General features: G+C 29.8%; 5 protein-coding genes across 5 annotated transcripts; 4 read left to right on the top strand and 1 right to left on the bottom strand.

Moving 5' to 3' along the window:
- The first annotated feature begins 161 nt into the window (after positions 1-161).
- Positions 162-2,691, top strand: LOC145742120 (microfibril-associated glycoprotein 4-like). The gene is made up of 6 exons (XM_082559883.1): positions 162-606; positions 681-832; positions 923-1,019; positions 1,159-1,255; positions 1,382-1,449; positions 1,643-2,691. The coding sequence occupies exons 1-6, from the start codon at positions 315-317 to the stop codon at positions 1,894-1,896; spliced, it is 960 nt and encodes a 319-aa protein (XP_082416009.1). The 5' UTR covers positions 162-314; the 3' UTR covers positions 1,897-2,691.
- A 1,472-nt stretch (positions 2,692-4,163) lies between these two features.
- Positions 4,164-5,725, top strand: LOC145742435 (microfibril-associated glycoprotein 4-like). The gene is made up of 6 exons (XM_082560213.1): positions 4,164-4,317; positions 4,379-4,530; positions 4,655-4,751; positions 4,865-4,961; positions 5,087-5,154; positions 5,472-5,725. The coding sequence occupies exons 1-6, from the start codon at positions 4,164-4,166 to the stop codon at positions 5,723-5,725; spliced, it is 822 nt and encodes a 273-aa protein (XP_082416339.1).
- Positions 5,726-7,411: 1,686 nt separating this feature from the next.
- On the bottom strand, positions 7,412-8,682 carry LOC145742434 (uncharacterized). Its single transcript, XM_082560212.1, has 2 exons — positions 8,404-8,682; positions 7,412-8,257 (listed from the first exon to the last, which is right to left on the bottom strand). The coding sequence occupies exons 1-2, from the start codon at positions 8,680-8,682 to the stop codon at positions 7,412-7,414; spliced, it is 1,125 nt and encodes a 374-aa protein (XP_082416338.1).
- Positions 8,683-11,541: 2,859 nt separating this feature from the next.
- Positions 11,542-13,390, top strand: LOC145742433 (uncharacterized). Its single transcript, XM_082560211.1, has 2 exons — positions 11,542-12,925; positions 13,060-13,390. Exons 1-2 carry the CDS (start codon positions 11,703-11,705, stop codon positions 13,388-13,390), a joined length of 1,554 nt encoding a protein of 517 aa, XP_082416337.1. The 5' UTR covers positions 11,542-11,702.
- Positions 13,391-15,294: 1,904 nt separating this feature from the next.
- On the top strand, positions 15,295-17,212 carry LOC145742432 (microfibril-associated glycoprotein 4-like). The gene is made up of 7 exons (XM_082560209.1): positions 15,295-15,313; positions 15,735-15,914; positions 16,049-16,206; positions 16,353-16,449; positions 16,576-16,672; positions 16,751-16,818; positions 16,956-17,212. Exons 1-7 carry the CDS (start codon positions 15,295-15,297, stop codon positions 17,210-17,212), a joined length of 876 nt encoding a protein of 291 aa, XP_082416335.1.
- The last annotated feature ends 2,335 nt before the right edge of the window (positions 17,213-19,547 follow it).

Below are 19,547 nucleotides of genomic sequence, written 5' to 3'. Positions count from 1 at the left end.
AATACCATGACGAAATGGAATTTTTTTTTTTATTTAAAATATGTTAATCGTTTATTTACTCATTTTGCATACCGTAATTACGCAAATCATGAACTCTTATACTAACTGCATATAAAGAAAAGTGCCAATTTTTTTTTGTTTCAGTTAAAAAAAAACTGTAAAAGCCTTTTTTTTATTTTAGAAATTTATTAGAGCTTATTGTAAAAACAAAGTCAAATTTGTTTATACCTTAAAGTTTTTTTCTAATTAAAAATTCCCCAAATAAATGCATTAGCAAATAATTTTAGCAGAGAGCTAGGTTGAGTTAAGAAAAAATGACTAACACCGTTTGCTTGCTTCTATTTGTGTTTGGTTTTCAACTGAGCTGTATACACGGAATTAAAGTAGCCCCAATTGCAACTGATCTAAACTGTCGTTTGACATGCTCCAATGACAATAAAGCAAACGTAGATAATAGTCAGCAAAATACACCTAACTATCAAGGGCTTCCGGGAAAGATGGGACCAATAGGCCCTCCTGGACCTGTGGGACCGCCCGGCCCCAAAGGAGATTCTTGTGTATGTCCAGATTTCTCCGAGTTTAGAAACGAATTTAACAAATGGAAAGGTAAAAATCAGGAAAAAAATTTCATTGTTAAATTTTGTTAAAAACAAAAAATATATATACATTATTTTTTACAGATGAAATAAAAGTCGCAATGTCAAGAGATTGCTCTGGCGAACTAGCAAGGAATCATGTCACTGGTCTTGGAAGATTCACAATTTATCCCTTTTTCAATGACATGGGATTGGAAGTTTTATGTGATCAAAGTACGGATGGTGGAGGGTGGACTGTAAGTTTTTTTACGTATAAATATAAAATAGTAAAGTTTTGTTAAATTTGAATATAAGCCAACGCAAGCTAAATGACCACTATATTTCAGGTAATTCAGAGAAGAGTAGATAACAGCGTTAATTTTTATCGAAACTGGACAGAATACCAACGTGGCTTCGGCAATTTAGACACAAACTTTTGGCTAGGTGCAATTGATTATTTTTTAACATTAATAATTTGTTTTTAAGCAAACCAATTAAAAAGCAATAAATTTACATTATCTTAGATGGATTTTTATATAAAACTGTAAATTTACTTTATTTATAAACCTTGTATGGATTTTAGGCTTGGACAACATACATGCGATTTTAAAGTCAGGACCACACGAGGTTAGATTTGACATGGAGGATTTTGACAATAATATTAGATATGCTCAATACAGGTTTGTGTTTATATAAAAAAAAATCAGGCAAATCCATTGATGCAAAATAAATTAAATATAAGAAATTTATTTTGTTTATTAAAATATAAGAAAATTTTCTGATTACGTTTCACTTTCTTACTTTAGTCATTTTAATGTTGGGCCCTCTACAGGAAATTACGTCATGACAATAAGCGGTTACTCTGGAGATGCTGGTAATATTTTTTATCGTAATACTTATTTGTTAATTCGATTAACATCTAACATACCTTTTTAAACTAAATTATGCTATAGTGCTATTAAACACATTTTTTGAAATTTAAATTTATAAAATTTGTAAACAAAATATATTTTTACATGTTTTTTACACTACAGTTAATATAAAAAAATGATTTTATTTACTCAAAGGCAACTCGGGCGCGCGGAATAATGGAAATCAATTTACAACATTTGATGTCGATCACGATGGTGAACCAAGTGACAATTGTGCACAGTTATATAAAGGGGGATGGTGGTATGATAATTGCCATGAATACAACCCAAATGGTTTATATCTTGGAGGTCCACATGACAGTTATGCAAATGGTATAAACTGGAGAGGCTGGCGAGGTTACAACTATTCCCTGAAAAGATTTGAAATCAAAATCAGGAAAACATATTAACAATTTAATAGTTTTTACATACAAACCTGTGTAATATAGTGATTAATTTTAACCGTATAAGAACACAAATTGTAAATAGTTTTGCTTCGGCTATTTTGTATTGAAAAATTAAGAACATTTAAATGTGGCTTAAAGTATCGCCTGTAACATTCATTAAGCAGCAAATTTTTAATCTAAGTATTTTAAAAGTGTTTAATGTACCTTAAACGTTTTTACAAACAAGCTTCTATCAATACAAAAATGTTAAAATAAAATTAAACATTTTAACATTTTAAAAATTAGCCTTTATGGTCAAAAAGCACGCCTAAAGAAAAAAGGGGAACTTCAGAAATAGCTATTTAATACAATTACCCAATAAGTAAGTTTATCAAAGCAAATGTATTTTTAAGTTCTTAATTTGGGAAATTTTTTATATTAGTTCCTAAAACATTACAAACGACAGGCTATTAGTTAAGAACTAAAATGCATATGATTATTGATTTGCTATTTTACAACAATTTGATTTTTTTTAAGTTGTTAAACAAGTTAAACAAGATTTGCGTTAACACTCGCATACCTGGTGTAAAACGAAACTTTTAACATATTGAAGTTGTTTAAAAAACTCATCCAAGCATTATTAATTAATTTTTAATAGACACATTAGCTTTTTTGTTTAACATTTAGCGTGACGTCACCAATATTTTCCAAACAATATAAAAAAATTGCAAAGTTTTAAGGTAAAACCCGAAAATACTATTATTGAGGATTTTCAATCATATTGTTTTTAGTTCCCCGTGCTGTCATTTTAAATAAAAACTTATTTTATGTTTATACAGTCAAAAAAATTGCTTGTTGTTTAACAAAAACTTAAATGTTATTAAAATATATATAATGTTTATAAAGCTTTGTAGATTGATCGAAATTATTAAATTCTATTTTTTAGTTTCCATTTCGTATTAAAGAAAGGTTTCAATTTTTTTTATGTGCAAATTTATCATACGTTAAGTTTTTAAACAGTAACTCTAAATTATATTCAAAGAATTTCTATGTTTGATAAGCTTTGTTGATTTAATAAAACTAATAAATTTAACACAATAAAATATTACACCATTGCGACATTTTTTTTACACAGTCATTGCATCATTTTACATAATGCCTTGACTAATCTTTCAGCTATCATACACACTGCGTGATCGTCTAAGATAAAGGGGCCAAGATAAAGGGGCCAAGATAAAGGGGAGTGTTTGTGAATAAAAATTGTTAAAAAAACTTTTTTGAAATCAGATTTGAAATCAAAATCAGAAAAACAAGATTTGAAGATTTGAAATCAAAATCAGAAAAACATATTAATAAATAACCACTTTTAACATACAAACCTGTGTTATATAGTTATTATATTTATCCGAAACTTGTATTATAACAACTCAACCCGAAAAATAGTGTCGTTTTGGGTGATATCTTCTACTGAAATAAATACATTCGAATGTGGCGGAACGTTAGTATAACTCGCCTATTCCATTAAGCAGCGGATTTTAAATATATATATATATATATATATATATATATTATTTCAAATGTTTTAACTCAGTAGTCGGCAACCACCAGGCCGCGGCCCAGTGCCGGCTCATGAGCAGTACGTTACCGGGCCGTATATTATGCTTCCATTCTATGTGAAAATTTAAAATTTTGCCCTTGAACAATGACTATAAATGCCATTAAAAGAAATGTAATGTTTGAAAAGCTTTTTTAATTTTGTTTATCTATTTCTATTACTTTAATAAGAAAAGTAACAATTAATTTATTGTATGTTTACACTGTCTACAATAAAACCTTTCAACTATTAAAATTTACACAAAGAAATATTACACCATTGCGACATTTTACACAATGCCTTGGTCTTTTTTAAATTTTTTTATGGAATTAATAGTTTTAATGACTATGAAAAACACAAAAAATAGGCTAGCGGAACTATTACTAAGTTTATGATAAAAGATCTAAAAATAAATGCTTTGATGAATATATAAAAGATAATTTAAAGACCCTTTGCGTTGGCCTTTTTAGTGTTAAACCTTTTTAAAAACCTTTTTATCACCCTGTTATTGCCTATGGGTACCTGATATATGAAAAAGGCAGAATTGAAAAATTTGAGATTGCAAAACTTATAAAAAGCCGTGATAGGCGTTATATAGCATTTCTTTTTCGAGCAAAAAAGTACAAATAAAATATATATTTAACTGAACTATATCTATAGCTTTTTTAAATAAAATCAAATCATATTTATGTTAAATATGAAAAAATCAATTCATTTGCTATTGATTACGTTGATGTTACAAATAAATTATGTATATAACTGTCAGGTATGCAACCCACCGGATGATTACAAAAAAAATTCTGAATGTCCCGATGTTTCTGAACTTATGGACGAATTAGAAGAGCTTAGAGGTAAAAGTTAAAATGTATTTTAAATATAGTAAGCAACATTTATTTTAAATTTTGGTGGCAGAGATTTTAAATAATACGCTACCGAATGATTGCTCCAGCAATATATTCAAAGATGACGTCACTGGTCTCGGAAAGTACACGATTTATCCTTATTCTAATAATACAGGATTAAAAGTTTTGTGTGATCAAAGTACGGATGGTGGAGGATGGACAGTAAGTCAGCAAATCTACAACTTCCAATTCTTTTACCAAAAAGTGTTAAAAAGTGTTTAATTTTCAAAAATTTTGTCTACGTTTACTATGTTTTAAAGAAAATTAATTGTAGATATTTTATTAGATAATTCAACGAAGAGTAGATAAAAGCATTGACTTCTATCGAAATTGGTTAGAATATCAACGTGGCTTCGGAAATCTTGATACCAATTTTTGGCTTGGTAAACAATGTTTATACCAAGGCGTTTTGATTTTTTCAACATATGAGAAAAAATGTCAATTATTTAAACTGCAACAATTTATATCGCACTTAAGCATTTATGTGATGTTTTAGGTTTGGACAACATACACGAGCTTTTAAAATCAGGCCCACACGAAGTTAGATTTGATATGGAGGATTTCGAAAATGAAGTCAGATATGCTCAATACAGGTTTGTAATAGCTTACAATTTTTCGCAAAAAGGTATGTTGTCTTTGGTGTAAAGCTTTCTCTAAAAGTTAGCATTTTTATCAACAAAAACGTGCCTTAATTAACAGCTTTACTCTTTTAATTTAGTTATTTTGATGTCGGACCTTCTACAGAAAACTACGTAATGACCATAAGCGGTTATTCCGGAAATGCTGGTAATATTTTTAACATCTTAATTCTAGTTTAAAATTGCAATAAAAATATAACATGCACTAGTATAATGTATATCTAGTTCAACAGAAAAAAATGTAATGTTAAGTAAATATTTCACAAACAGCTAATTTGTAAACTATGTTTTAAAGTGGTCCGAGTAAGTTTTTTAAATTACTTGGGCACACTAAATTTAAAATATTGTTAAATACAATAAAGAGCGTGGTAAAATCCGTAAATGCAATAATACGTTTTATGAAAACAATAAAAGTAATCCAAACCGGTAAGTTAACATGTTCCAAATTTTTTTTTTTATTTAAAGGTGATTCAGGCACACGAAACAACGAACGTCAGTTTTCAACATTTGATGCTGATCATGATCTGTTTTTTGACAACTGCGCTAAACTATATAAAGGAGGATGGTGGTATGACAATTGTCATGAATACAACCCGAATGGTTTATACTTAAATGGTGATAACACACTCTTTGGTCAGGGAATAATTTGGGAAGGGTGGCATGGTTATGATTATTCCTTAAAACGATTCGAAATCAAAATTAGAAAAATTAAAAACTAATGCAACAGACTTTTATGTTAAGATCGTTGTAATATAGTAAATCATTTAGTCAACATTTTTATTATAAGAAACTTCTTTCATGAATGGGTTTAGAAATTATTAAGCGAAAAAATATATGTACATTAATATATACTCGACATTTTCAATAAAAATAGCAAAAATTATCACACCAGCTTAAAATGTGTAATAATTGATAAGTAGAAATAGAAATATTTTTAGTATAAATTAGTACTTGCAATTTACGACCCAAAAATTTATTAAATATAATAAATTCTCATTACCAGTAGAAAAGAAGTTGCATTTTTATATGTAAATTTATCTTTTGTTCATAATATTTAAATAAAACCTGCACGTTTTTGAACAATAACTATTAAAAGACATGTAATGGTTAAAAAGCATTGGTAGTTGATCAACATTATTAAATTCTGTATTTTACATTTCTTCCTTTCAAAGAAAAGTTGTAATTAGATTAGCTTCATTCCTATTTGAAAACTTAACTTTTTAGTTTAAGTATGAAAAATATAAACTATATTCAAACAATTTAATTTTTGGTCAGCTTTGTTGATTGATCGAAACAATTAAACTTTATACAAGGAAATATTACACCATAGCGACTTGAACAAAATAAATTTGTCGCTATAAATTTTAAATTTACAGTCTTAATAAAAGAGGAAAACACTACGATGAATGAACTAGGCAGCAGCACCGTTTTCAAAGTTCAGTACGGAATAAATTCGTTTTTATTAAAACAAGGTTTAAAATACTTTCTGTTGCAATATAAAATACTTTCCTTTACAATATTATACTTGTGTTTTCCCAAAATAAATAAAAATAGTTTTGGTTAAAAAGTGGTTAAAATTAGGTTAATATACAATTCTAAAATATTTTAAACAAGAATAGCTCTGCGACACCATTTTTGTTCCAAAACTATAAATTGATTGTTATTCTAAATGTAGGGCTACAGTTTAAAAATATACACCTCGTAAAATAAACAGTTTGTTTAAAAATATAAACCAGCATCCCGTTTATACAAAAATTTTTAAATTAAAATATATGTAAAGATTGAGTAGGATGGAATTATTTTTTTAGGATTGTAGGGTTTGTCTAATTATACCCCACGTGACCAACAATAGGTTGATCGGAGAATAAAATACGCCCCTTGATCACAGATTGATCTCAGTTAATATAAAAATAATACCGATAATGGGCCCAGAATTGCAACTGTCTAACTCGACTGATACAACAATTGAAATACTCTACAATGTATTCAATATTCAGTACACAAGAAAAACAATTAACAAAAAACAATACTGGCTTAACACGGCGGCTAATGGTGTCCAACCGAGTGTGAAATTGTATTTAAAATTAATGAGAAAATATAAATCAGTTTTCATATAAATGGACTTAACATTCCGGCCCCAAATGACCGAGTACACAACAAAATATACGAAGTCATTTCACAATAAACAAAGTACATTATATCAAAAACGAAACCAATATACACTGTAAGCATGCAGCAAACAGTATGACGTGAGATAATCGTCAAAAAAGAAAATATTACATTATAATAATATACGATAATCGTACACATCAAAGGGTAAGAAAATACGAAAGTTCACACGAGTGACATGAGGTGAAATGATAACGATACATGCAATAATGAATGAAAGAAAAACGCGTTTTAAGTTATTGCTGCGATTCGAGAAGGCACAGCTTTCTAATATCCCGCCAAAGGACCGTTGTGGCGGTTTTTACACGCACGCGTCGTACAAGTCCGTTACAGTCACTTTCACATTGTTCTATAATTCCCTTCGGCCAGTATCCTCTTTTAATTGTGTCATCCACAATCAACACTACGTCACCAACAGCAAAATTTCTCACGGGCCGAAGCCATTTTTGTCGCAATTGCAAAAGCGGCAAATATTCTTTTAGCCATCGCGTCCAGAATTGATCGACGACTAGTTGGGTCAGGCGCCATGACTTTTTATAACCATCCGCTTTTATAAATTCTCCAGGGGGCAATGACATATCGATTGCTCCTTTTAAAACCATACTTGGAGAAAGCGTTTCCAAGTCTCGCGGATCATCACTAATAGGGGTAAAAGGTCGGTTATTCAAGATCGTGTCAACTTCAGTGAGCAACGTCATGAGGCCGTAGTCGTCAAGAACTCGTTCACCGGTGATTGAACGTATAATTTTTCGAACTGTTCTTATTATATGCTCCCATACTCCGCCTTGATGGCTTGCAGCAGGGGGATTAAATCTCCAATCTATTTCATTCTGCAACATAGCATCATGCATTTGTTTTTTATTCCATTTCCTTATACCCATACGCAATTCACGTTCGGCACCGACGAAATTAGTGCCGTTGTCACTAAAAATTTGTTTCGGTGTTGGCCTTCTTAAAATGAACCTTCTGTATGCATCTATAAAGGCACTTGTTTCAAGCGACTGTGCAACCTCAATATGGACTGCTCTGGTGGCCATACAGGTAAAAACACAAGCATATCGCTTAACTTGGCTCCGTCCCAGCTTGACATTATGGGGCCCATATAATCGACACCAACACAGGTGAATGGTAGCCTGTTGGCAGTAACCCTTGATGAGGGTAATGCGGCCATCATTTGTTCACCGAGTTTCGCGTTCCATCGTCTACATTGTCTGCAGTTTCGTAGTACCTTTCGAACAGCTGCCTGGCCACGCAAAATCCAAAAACTTTCCCGGATAGAGGCTACCACATGCAAGGTTCCGGAATGACCTTGACGTATGTGCTGAGATGAAATAATGAGGGCAGTGACAGGGTTGTTTGAAGGCAAGATCATTTGATGCTTTGCATTCCTATCAACCAAAGACTTTTGTAATCTTCCTCCAACATAGATTACATTATTGACCAAAATGGGTGACAACTTTTGCAATGAGCTGAGAACCTTTGACTTGCGAAGTTCTCCTTTACTCATTACTACAGGCGACTGAAAGTTCTCATGGTTAGAAAGCAACTTAATAACCTCGGGAAAAACGTCGTGCTGAACAGCATGTACAATAGCGGTAGTGGCAGCATCTATCTCCTGACGACTAAGAAAATTGGTGTTAAACGAAGTTGAACTTGCTGCTAAATTTCGAGTTTCAGCCTTCCACCTCAGGTATTGCTTATAACGAAGAAGCCATGCCACGCAGCGTTGTAATCGGGAAAAAGATGAATAGCGAGATCAGCAGAGTTTCTTATTGTTATAGCTTGTTACTAAATGACACTATAACATGGAAGCAGTAGGGTTTGAGCTCTTTACCTTATGTATAAAACTTATTAATTTATCTCTTTTACACCACTAAGTCAGTGTTATAAAACAGTTATGATAAACTTATAGGAGATGCTATTTAATAGACTACCATGTTATAATAGACTCTTATAGATAGGCATTAAGTTGAACACAAAACAATATAAATTTTAACACATAACCTTTCAATTTGTATTATAGACAACAAGGTTTACATCTGGCACCGTTCACGTGAGAAATGTATTGAGAAATTAAGTGGGCACACCAAGACAGTGAACTGTGTGGCATGGAACAAAGTGATCCCAAGTATGATGGCTAGTGTGTCAGATGATGGAACTATCAGGATATGGGGCCCGCAGGATTCCACCGAGAATGGTAAGGGGGATTTTTTTAAACCCTTTTATTTTTTGTTGCTAAACTGTAAATTTAATAAATTAAAATTTTTTTTATTTAAATAAAAAGTTAATTTCATTCTAGATTCGACAGATGAGGATGAGGTCATGAACCCTGACAATGATCTTTAACCTTTTGTAAATTTGTACACAAGGTGAGATGGGAGGTCAGTGTCGAGTTATATTTGGCAACACTGGGTTTCACTTTGTCTCGGAAACATTCCCAGCAATATTTTGGGGAAACATTGGGGGGCTTTCCAATTTATTTTTGGGCAGCACTGGGAAAATTTGTATTAATATTTGGCAACCCTGGGTAGTTTTCAAATTAATGTAGTTTCGAAAATGGTTTTAAGTTTAAAAACCATAAATTTAAAAATAAAAGGTTGCAATACAAAAGAGACTTAAAGTGCTTTTCAGCCTTTTTTGACGCACTATTATTTTGTGTAAAAGACTTATACAAACTATAATAATAAAACTACAACAAGACTTTGGTTAGCTTTATATTCTCAGTAATTTTTGATGTTTATTTTATTAGCCAAATTTGTTTTAAATTGTGTTAAATTTTGTAATTTGGGTAGTTGGTGAAATAATTAGTATGTTAAAATGATTAATGGTTGTTTAACTTAAACTATTAACATTAATGATTTAAGGTTAGTTTAATTTAGGGGTTTGATTGCATTTTTTTATTAATTAGGCCAAATTGACATTTTTAAAGTACAAATTACTACAAATTTTCTTTCATATAAAATTGTTTCAGTATGGGGTTGATACTTACCATGATATATTGTGCATGATGAAGTTTTTATATTTGTGTTTGCTTAATAAAGAGGCATGCCTTTTATATGTTGTAGCGGTCTCTGTCGACCCAATCGGAAGGTTTTATTTTTAAGATAATGACAGTTAATTGTTTTTCTTAACTAGCTAATTGCTCGTCTGCTGGTTAGGAATTCTTAAATTAACCACGCAGGTGAATTCACTGTAAACTAACTTTTTTAACACATAAACTAACTTTTTTAACATTAAATTGATAAAGGTTAACAACTTAAACTTTTAGGGGAAATATTTTGTTATTGTGTCATGGTTTAGTCTTAATAGTAATGCTTACTGTAAGATGTATTTCTTATGTCCTTTAATACCTTCTATGTTTTTTAAATCTGTTTTTAAACAGTTAAATTTTTGTAGATTTAAATTTGTGGTAATGAATTTTAACTTTGAAATTTAATTTAAACAAGTAGTTTCCGTAAAAGATAATGAGGCAGTAAACATTTAATTGAGTGCTTATTATAAAAATAATATAATTATAAGGTAACAACAAGGATTTTACAATTTCTAATTGTATATGTAAATAGCCAAAATTTTCCGATTAAGTCAAGGAATATAGATACATAGTAATGACAAAAATCAGTATAAAATTAGACTTCCAAAACTTTCACAAGCAAAATCTTTAAACATTCTGTTAATACTAAAAAAACAACATAATGTTAACAAATACACAACTAAAAATCGTTTAATTTAAATTTTAAAATTAGTACAAAATCTTGAAAAATTATAAAGTATCTTACAAATTATATAAGATCTAAATATTAAACTGCTAATAAAAGGCTGTGTTTTTTAAAGAGCATGACGATATGTCATTAATTAAAAATGTATTATGAGGAAAAATGCACAATTTTAAAATATAGTTTTCTTTAAACCTATAATTACGATGGCAAAATATTTTAATCATAATATTGCTGTCTGTAAAAGATTTACTTTAATTTTTAAATGTAAAATAAAAACATAATAAAGGCTTCTGGTCAGCGTATATAATATCTGTTTAAAACAGGCTTCAAAATTAAAAAATATTATCGATTGTTCGAGGTGGACAATTTTAATAGATACAATTTCATTTTGAAACTGCTTCAATGGTTACTGGCCAAATGATTTGTTACCGCAGGAAGTACACTTAATTTATAAAGCAAATTGAATTACATACGATTGCATTCTTCTTTGTATGCTTTGAATAATTTTAAATATGGTTACTAAGTGGTAGAACAGCTTATGCATATAAGGAAGTAATACATATAATCCACCTTCCGTTTTCGTAGCGGGTTAAATATGGAAAGCTGAAACATAGAAAATAAAGAATTTATCTAAAGTATAACTATGAATAGGAACGCTATTTTTCTTTGTTTTCTTTATTTGTTTGGGTTGCTAATTTTTTCAAATGGAAATGATTATTTCGAGTCTAGATACGAAATATCAAGCGAAGATTTAATTCAAAATTATATCAAGCCAAGAAAAGCATTGGTAGTCAAAAACAGTAGTAAAAAAATGCCAATCTTTAAGTATGTCAATAACCCAGACGAAATTAACAATAACCTGAAAGAAATACAAGTAAATAGGTCTTTTAGTGCTACGGGTGTTTTATTTTCTACCGAAGAAGTTGGTCTTAACGATTTTATTGTTAAAGAAAAAAACGGTGCAGCATTCCAATTGGAAGTTTCCAAACAATACAAGCTTATTTATGATGCTATTTTGGTTCCGTCAGCAATAACGTTATGTAAACCTTTAAAACAAAGGTTTAAGGAAAACGCTACCCTGAGTATGCACGGTTTTAAAACAAAACAAACGAATAGATTCGGGGCAGTTTGCGCAACAGAAAACAAGTTTGTTGCAGTTTTACTGGGAAAGGCTACATACAGACTTACTAGTGGCTCAAGGGTTCAGCTTTCTGACGGAGACTTCATATTTATACCGACAGGTACGTGTTATAGTATGTCATCAGTCGGTACTTACGTAACGATAGAAATGGATTGGAAGCAAGTAAACGACCAGTCGGTGGACTGTGATTCAAAATCCATTTATTCAATAAGAAAACATCTGCCTGTTAATCAAGAAGAGATAAATTATGTTTTAAAGGATAACGAGATTTTAGACAAAATTTTAAATACTGGTCTGACCATGCCACCAATAGGTCTTGGTACATCACGTTTGTTTGATAAAACATATGACACTGTTAAAATAGCTTTAGAATTAGGCTACAGGCTTATTGACACTGCCCATGTTTACTCGGGAGAAAATAAAATAACTGATTTTACTTTATCATCGGAGATGGAAATAGGTAGAGCATTACAAGATAGCGAAATTCATCGCTCAGAAATATTTCTTGTTTCCAAGCTTAATCCAGATATAGATTCAAAACAAGATACAGTGCTCTCAGTTGAAAAATCGTTGCAAGATTTAAAAACTGAATATATTGATTTGATGTTAATTCACGATTTCGACGCAGAGGAATGTGGTATCGAAGTTTCTGGTGGTATTCCGGAATGTGAAGGAATAGTTTGGGAGTCATGGCGGATTTTAGAAGAATATCAAAACAAGGGGGTTCTTAAAAGCATTGGTGCAAGCAACATAAGACTCTCAGATTTAAAAGTCTTACTCAAGTTTGCTAAAAACAAAGTATCTGTTATTCAAAACTGGTTTGATCCTTTTCATCAAGACGTTGAGATCCGAAATTTGTGCAAAGAAAATGGCATTATTTACATGGGTTACAGGTAAGTTAAGTTAATAAAATGTAATCAATTTTTACAACAAAGTCAAATGGCATAAATAGTTACTTTAAAATCACAACTAACTTGTAAAAAGTAACAAATGTCGTTTTTATTTTTTTAATTAATTTTGTTTCCAGTACACTTGGATATTCCTGGATAGACGAAGTGTTTGGCCAAGGATATGAAACAAACCCTGCTTTTACCAATCCTATTATAATCGAAAGAGCAACTACCCGTGATTTACCAATCACGTCTTTTTTGTTGCGCTGGGCAATGGAAAATGATGTTGTTGTGATGCCCTGTACAAGTAATGTTAAGCATCTCGAAATGAACTTACTAAGTAAAAAACAATATGTAGGTGACGCAATTTTACCGATAAAAGAACTGGATAATATATTGGGAAACCCTGATAATGACGAGGATTGGGAAAAAAGAGATTTTCCTTGGAAGGTTCGGGACGAACTTTAATATTTTAATTGAAAAAGTTAAGTTGTTTTTTAAAGTTTGTTTTACTAAAAAGAATGACTTTAAGAAGCGATTCGTTTGCTAATTTATGAACATAAAAATTGTTTTAAAATGTCATATTTAAGATCAGTTTGAATATATTCACGCATTTGTATAAAATGGTGTTAATAAAGACCAATAAATAAATATTAAACTAAGAATTATAAAAATACGGATTTGTCAATTGAAGTTATTGAAATGTTTAATTTATTTTAACCAAACAATCTGCATAAACAATTTTTGACCTAAAAACAAACTATAAAGTTGAACTGTTTCTCAATTATCCAAAACATTTAAAAAAAATCAACTAAAACAAAAAAGAAAACAAAATTCCAAGACCCATACTTGCGCAATTGTTTCCGAACGGCAGGCAAACTTGCTTATGGTAAAATTTGAGGCTAAGAAAATATTTTGATGCGCTGCTCTTACTTTAAAGCAGTTGTGTGGTTGCAGAGTTTATTTCTTAATTTTGTTGGAATTTTTTCCAACTTGCACGAGAATACCTTTTTTTTTTAAATTGGTTAGGAAGTTTTCGAGATATCGGATTTTAAGATAAAATATTGTAAATAGGGAAAATCCCTACACTCGCGAGTCACGTGACGCACAACGACATCGTCGTAAGTTCATATCCTGGCAGATATGGAAAAATAACCTTATTTTGCCATTTTTGAGGGAAATTTGGCCATATTATATAAGATAATTTTTACTTATAAAGTATTTTTAATTATAGGCTGTATTTAAAAATTTATAATAAATTAAGGTTATGACGTTAAATTTAAAAGTTTACCAGTCAAAAACGGTTGATATTGGCTCACAAACACTTAGATTTTTGGTTTTACTAGCAAGTTATTGGCATTTGCATCTCTATCAAATATAACTACCTCTAATTAATCGTTAAATGTGTTACGAAAAAGCTTGTGTTCATTTGCTGACTTAGAGCACTTCTTTAATGCAATATTTGTCCAATTTTTAAAGAGGGTTGCTAAAACGACAGTATTACTTGCCTAGTACATGAAGCAGTAAAAAATTAATAAAAATACTTCAATGTATGTCATTTTTTGGTCTTAGTTTAAACATTTAATTTTTTAACTTGTGTTGTAAATATTGATAACGATATACCCAGAAGGTAAGAAAAATATTTTTATGCTATTTTTTAACTCTGTATTTTAAGTTGATAAAAATTTCGACAACAAATTTTAACTAATTTTATTTGTAAAAATTTTGCTTAAAAACACATGCCTGGTGGGAAAAACAACATATATCGTATAACATTTTACAAGCTTAATAAATAAGTAAATGTATATATTATAAACAAACATATACATCTCCAATTTCAGCTTAACATTCAGCGTAGCGTCACTTTTATTTTCTGGACAAATAAAAAAATTGCAAAATTCTGCATTAGGACCCTAAAGTACTTTTAGTAAGGTATAATAAATAACCGTGTTTTTAGTGAAATAAATCATAATTAAATTCGATATTTAAATTTTTCTTTTTTTTCTTTGCGAACAATAACTGTACAAAATGAATTATATTTTAAGATTTTTTTTAAGATTTGCTGATTGATCACAAGTATTAAATTTTGCACAAAGAAACTAATCACCTGTGAGACATTTCACATAATGACCTTGCCGATTATTCATTTTTCCTGAATTTACTTTTTCGCCTTAAATGGAAACACAAATAAAATGAGCTAGTCGGTACTGCTTTCATGTTCATGACAAAAAATCAAAAAATATTTTTTTTAATAAATTGGTTTTTGGCCTTTATACTGACAATAATATACCTGTTTTTAAAACGTTATATCGCACATGGCAACCTGATTTATAATAAAGCGGAGGTTAAACAATTCTGAATTAAATAAAAAGATGAATGGCCGTCCTGAGCGTTATATTCACACAATTTAAGATATTGCGGTTGCTTCACTCGCACAGTTTAAATGATTAATGTGATATGGTTTTTATATAAAAGTAGTGCTTTTTAATTTGATTTTCAGTTTAAAATAATATTTTAATTATACTATTATTTATAGGTTATACAATTTGCTAATTGTTTTAAAATTTACTATAAAAAAAAGTTTACATATAAGTATATGTTTAAGTCATAAATTTTTAAACCTTGAAATTTTGAATTTATCTTATAGAAGTATAATTTATGTTCTTGTATAAAATAAATGTATGTTGGAAACATTAAAAATAAAAATAAAATGTTTTTATAGCTAAACGTTTAAAATAAAAAATCATGTTGTTCAATTTTTTAAATGTTTATGTTGTACTATTAACTGTGTTTAATTTGCGTTTGTCGCAAGCTTGGGAATTTGAGGTTTCTCCGTTCACTGCTGATTTAAACTGTCGCCTTATTTGCTCAAGCGATGACGCTGGTGACTTGACATCCCCTGGTAAACAGGAACAACCAGCAGATAAAGGTAAAGGAGGTTCAATTGAACCTAGCGGACCTCCTGAGTCTGTTAAATCACTTGGGCTTAAAGGCGATTTTTGAAAATCTCCTGATATATCACAATTAAAAAACGAATTGAATAATTTAATAGGTGTATCAAGATATAAAACAATAGCAAAAATATATATGTGTTTTTTAATTAAAATTTATTTCCATTTTTTTCAGGGATTTCGACAACAACGCAATTGAAAGCGAAAGATTGTTCTGACAAATTGACCAGAAATAACGACTATGGTTTCAAAAGATACACAGTTTACCCGTTCTCTAATAATACTGGATTAAAGGTCTTGTGTGATCAGAGCACAGATGGTGGAGGCTGGACAGTAAGTCAGCTTATGTAAATTTTACGTTTTTGTCTAAATGTATAAACAAACATGGTTCAAAACATCTCTAAAATCTATTTTATTCAGTTTTATAAATTAAATTTTTTTTTTGTTCTATTTTAATAAATATAAAGTAATACTTTTAGGTTATTCAACGAAGAGTAGATAACAGCGTTAATTTTTATCGAAACTGGACAGAATATCAACGTGGCTTCGGCAATTTAGACACGAACTTTTGGCTAGGTTAACTATTTAATGTGTAAATAATCACCAACTGCCTAGTGTATTTTACATTTAATAAAAATGTATTTTATTAGACCTAATGCAATTTTCTTTTACAGTTAAAACCAGCAGTATTTAATGTTACAGGTTTGGACAACATACGTGCTCTTTTAAAGTCAGGGCCACACGAGATTAGATTTGACATGGTGGATTTTAAAAAAGAACCAAGATATGCTCATTACAGGTTTGCGTTTAATGTAATCTTCTCCAAAATTTTTGAAACAAGTACTACTACTGATTGATCTTAATTTTTATATTTTAGTCATTTTTATGTTGGAACTTCTTCAGTAAACTACGTATTAACAATAAGTGGTTATTCTGGAAATGCTGGTAATATTTTAGTATAATATTTCGCATGTCCAAGACATGAACAACGTGCATAAAAATATGTAAAAAATACATTGAAATGGCGGCGATTTTATAACGCAGTTACTAAACAATTTATATATTTAAATTTTTATGTTAAGGCGACGCACTTTCAGAACATAATGGGCGTCAATTTTCAACATTTGATGCTGATCATGATACTGACACCGCAAAAAGCTGTGCAAAGCTATACAAAGGCGGATGGTGGTATGCAGGATGTTATGCAGCCAATCCAAATGGTTTATATTTAGGAGGTTCACGCAATAGTTATGCAAATGGAATAAGCTGGAAGCCATGGCTAGGAATTTATATTTCTTTGAAAAGATTCGAAATCAAAATTAGAAAAACCCGAAATTAAAATACACTTACAAAATTATTACATATTATCCTTATTTAACTGCATATAATTTTACTGTAAATACAAAAATAAACGCATTAAAAAAACATGTATTTGTAGCTTATAATTTTAATTGAAATTTGACAAAAACTTTTCATTGAGCCAAAGAAATTGCTGCATATTAAAAACAAAAATCATTATAAAATCTGACTTTCAAAACCTTTACAAACAATGTCTAAAATCTTTACCATTCTGTTAACAACAACAAACAATATCAAGTTAACCAAAACTTTATTTATATCGCAACCTGACCTGTTTTTTTACATAACCCAGATAAGATTTTTAAAGACCATTAGAACTATATTTTACAACAAACTATATCAAACAACAAAAAAAACAATAAATTAAAGTTTCTTGTTGCTTTCTCCTTTTGTTGCTTTTTAGTATTTTTTATTTAATATCTTTACAATTTAAACAGAAAATATATATAAACTGTGTTTTATTCTTGAATAAATTAAGAATTACAATATGTTATTAACTTAGAAGAAACAATGTTAAATATTAAAAACTGAATTTTTTGGAATTTTTATTTAAAACGGCAAATATAGATTCAAAACAGGATACAGTGCACTCAATTGAAAAATTGTTGCAAGATTTGTATACTGATTATATTGTAACGAATCCGCCATTTTCTTATTTACTTAAAGTTGTTAGCTGCATTTAGTCACGTGTTTACACCTATAGTCACGTGTTTACACCTTTTCTCCATTACGTGGGCTGTACCACGTGACTTGTTAATTAAAATGTATTGAAACGTTATGTATGGGATTTGTGTTACGAGTTGAGAACGATTGTACATATTCTTATGCAATAAAATTTTGTAAATAATATTACGGCCTATTATACAAAAGGCTATGATGCAAATGTACGTTACAATACTGATTTGATGTTAATTTACGATTTCGACGAAAAGGAATGCAGCATAAAAGTTTCAAAGGCATCGTTAAATATAACAAAAATGAATGGGGTACTTAAAACCATTGGTGCAAGCAAATGTGCATTTTGGATTAAAATGTCTTAATCAATAAACGTTAAAGGCAAATCAATAAACGTTAAAGGCAAATCAATTACGTCTTTCGTAGCGTTGGGCTATGGAAAATGACGTTATAGTGATATCTCGTACAAGTAATGTTAAACATCGCAAATTTACCGGAAAAAGAATTTGAGAATTTGAGAATTGGAAAAAGGGGGATTTTCTTTGGAAGTTCAGGGGCAAAATCTAGTATTTTAATCAAAAAAAGTTTCTAATTTGTTTTAACAAAAGGTAACTTTTAGGGGCTTCGTGATTTGGTGTTAATAAAGACCAATAAATTAATAATAATAAGGACGATTTTGTCAATTAATGCCAATTTAAGTTAACTTATTAAAAAAAACGAACTGTATGAAACAATTACCTTTACATCTAATCTAAAAGTAACTAAAACATTTCTAAAAAACAACAAAAACAAAAAATCAAAAAATCAAAAATTTAAAACTTGCTCAGCGGTAGGCAAACATGCTTACGGTGAAAATCACGGTTAAAAAGTATTTTGATGCGCTGCTCTTATATATTTTCTATATAACTTACGTTTACGTTGCTTAAGAAAACACTGTTTACTTTAGAGTTTAATACATTGAAGTTTAAATTAACAACTATGATTTAAATAAATTTAAACGATTCAAGTACTTAGAAAGCAGTGGTAATTAATCCAAAATGTTAAAAACTATTCAAAGCTATGTGTCTTGCTATTTAAAAAACATTTAAGTTTAAAAAAAAACACAATAAACGTATAGCACTTTATTAAAAGCATTATTAAAATTAGGTTGTGGTCATACTACTAAAACATTACTACAAAACAATTCTTATTTCCTTTTAACTTGGAGTTCATTTAACGAAAACTTGTATATATTGTGTTTGTCTAAACTAAATCAATCTGAAAAATAAGGCTTATGACTTAAAAAAACAGAAACAGTTTACTAGTATGTATTTTTAATAATATGTGTTTTACAAATATATAACTACTTATATTGTAAACTTTGTTTATACGTCTGAAACATTATATCTCTAAATTTTTTCCATATCCCCTTAAGAGGTTTTTGATATTTTTATCGGGTAGGAGTGTGCATGTGGGACGTGTTTAAGCTTCATGTAATAGCCAGGCTAAAGGGCGAATAGTGTAGCGTTGGTACGACTCGAACCCGAACCTTTTTGGTTCGTAGTCCGACGCCATGGTCGGTACACTTTAATACTTTAGCAAAACGAAAACTTTAGCGTTAGGTTCATTTTATCAAACTAACTTAAACTTCATAAAACTAT

The sequence above is a fragment of the Corella eumyota genome, chromosome 2, assembly GCF_963082875.1.
Source record: "Corella eumyota chromosome 2, kaCorEumy4.1, whole genome shotgun sequence".
Lineage (NCBI taxonomy): Eukaryota > Metazoa > Chordata > Ascidiacea > Phlebobranchia > Corellidae > Corella > Corella eumyota.
This window is presented reverse-complemented; position numbering and strand designations above follow the sequence as displayed.

Coding starts and splice junctions, on each gene's coding strand:
- LOC145742120 (XM_082559883.1), top strand. CDS start 315: ATGACTAACACCGTTTGCTTGCTTCTATTTGTGTTTGGTTTTCAACTG. Junction 833..922: donor CGGATGGTGGAGGGTGGACT/GTAAGTTTTTTT, acceptor ACTATATTTCAG/GTAATTCAGAGAAGAGTAGA. Junction 1,020..1,158: donor AGACACAAACTTTTGGCTAG/GTGCAATTGATT, acceptor TATGGATTTTAG/GCTTGGACAACATACATGCG.
- LOC145742435 (XM_082560213.1), top strand. CDS start 4,164: ATGAAAAAATCAATTCATTTGCTATTGATTACGTTGATGTTACAAATA. Junction 4,752..4,864: donor TGATACCAATTTTTGGCTTG/GTAAACAATGTT, acceptor GTGATGTTTTAG/GTTTGGACAACATACACGAG. Junction 4,962..5,086: donor GTCAGATATGCTCAATACAG/GTTTGTAATAGC, acceptor CTTTTAATTTAG/TTATTTTGATGTCGGACCTT.
- LOC145742434 (XM_082560212.1), bottom strand. CDS start 8,682: ATGAGTAAAGGAGAACTTCGCAAGTCAAAGGTTCTCAGCTCATTGCAA. Junction 8,258..8,403: donor GCCAGGCAGCTGTTCGAAAG/GTACTACGAAAC, acceptor CATAATGTCAAG/CTGGGACGGAGCCAAGTTAA.
- LOC145742433 (XM_082560211.1), top strand. CDS start 11,703: ATGCCAATCTTTAAGTATGTCAATAACCCAGACGAAATTAACAATAAC. Junction 12,926..13,059: donor ATTATTTACATGGGTTACAG/GTAAGTTAAGTT, acceptor TTTTGTTTCCAG/TACACTTGGATATTCCTGGA.
- LOC145742432 (XM_082560209.1), top strand. Junction 16,207..16,352: donor CAGATGGTGGAGGCTGGACA/GTAAGTCAGCTT, acceptor TAATACTTTTAG/GTTATTCAACGAAGAGTAGA. Junction 16,819..16,955: donor TGGTTATTCTGGAAATGCTG/GTAATATTTTAG, acceptor TTTTATGTTAAG/GCGACGCACTTTCAGAACAT.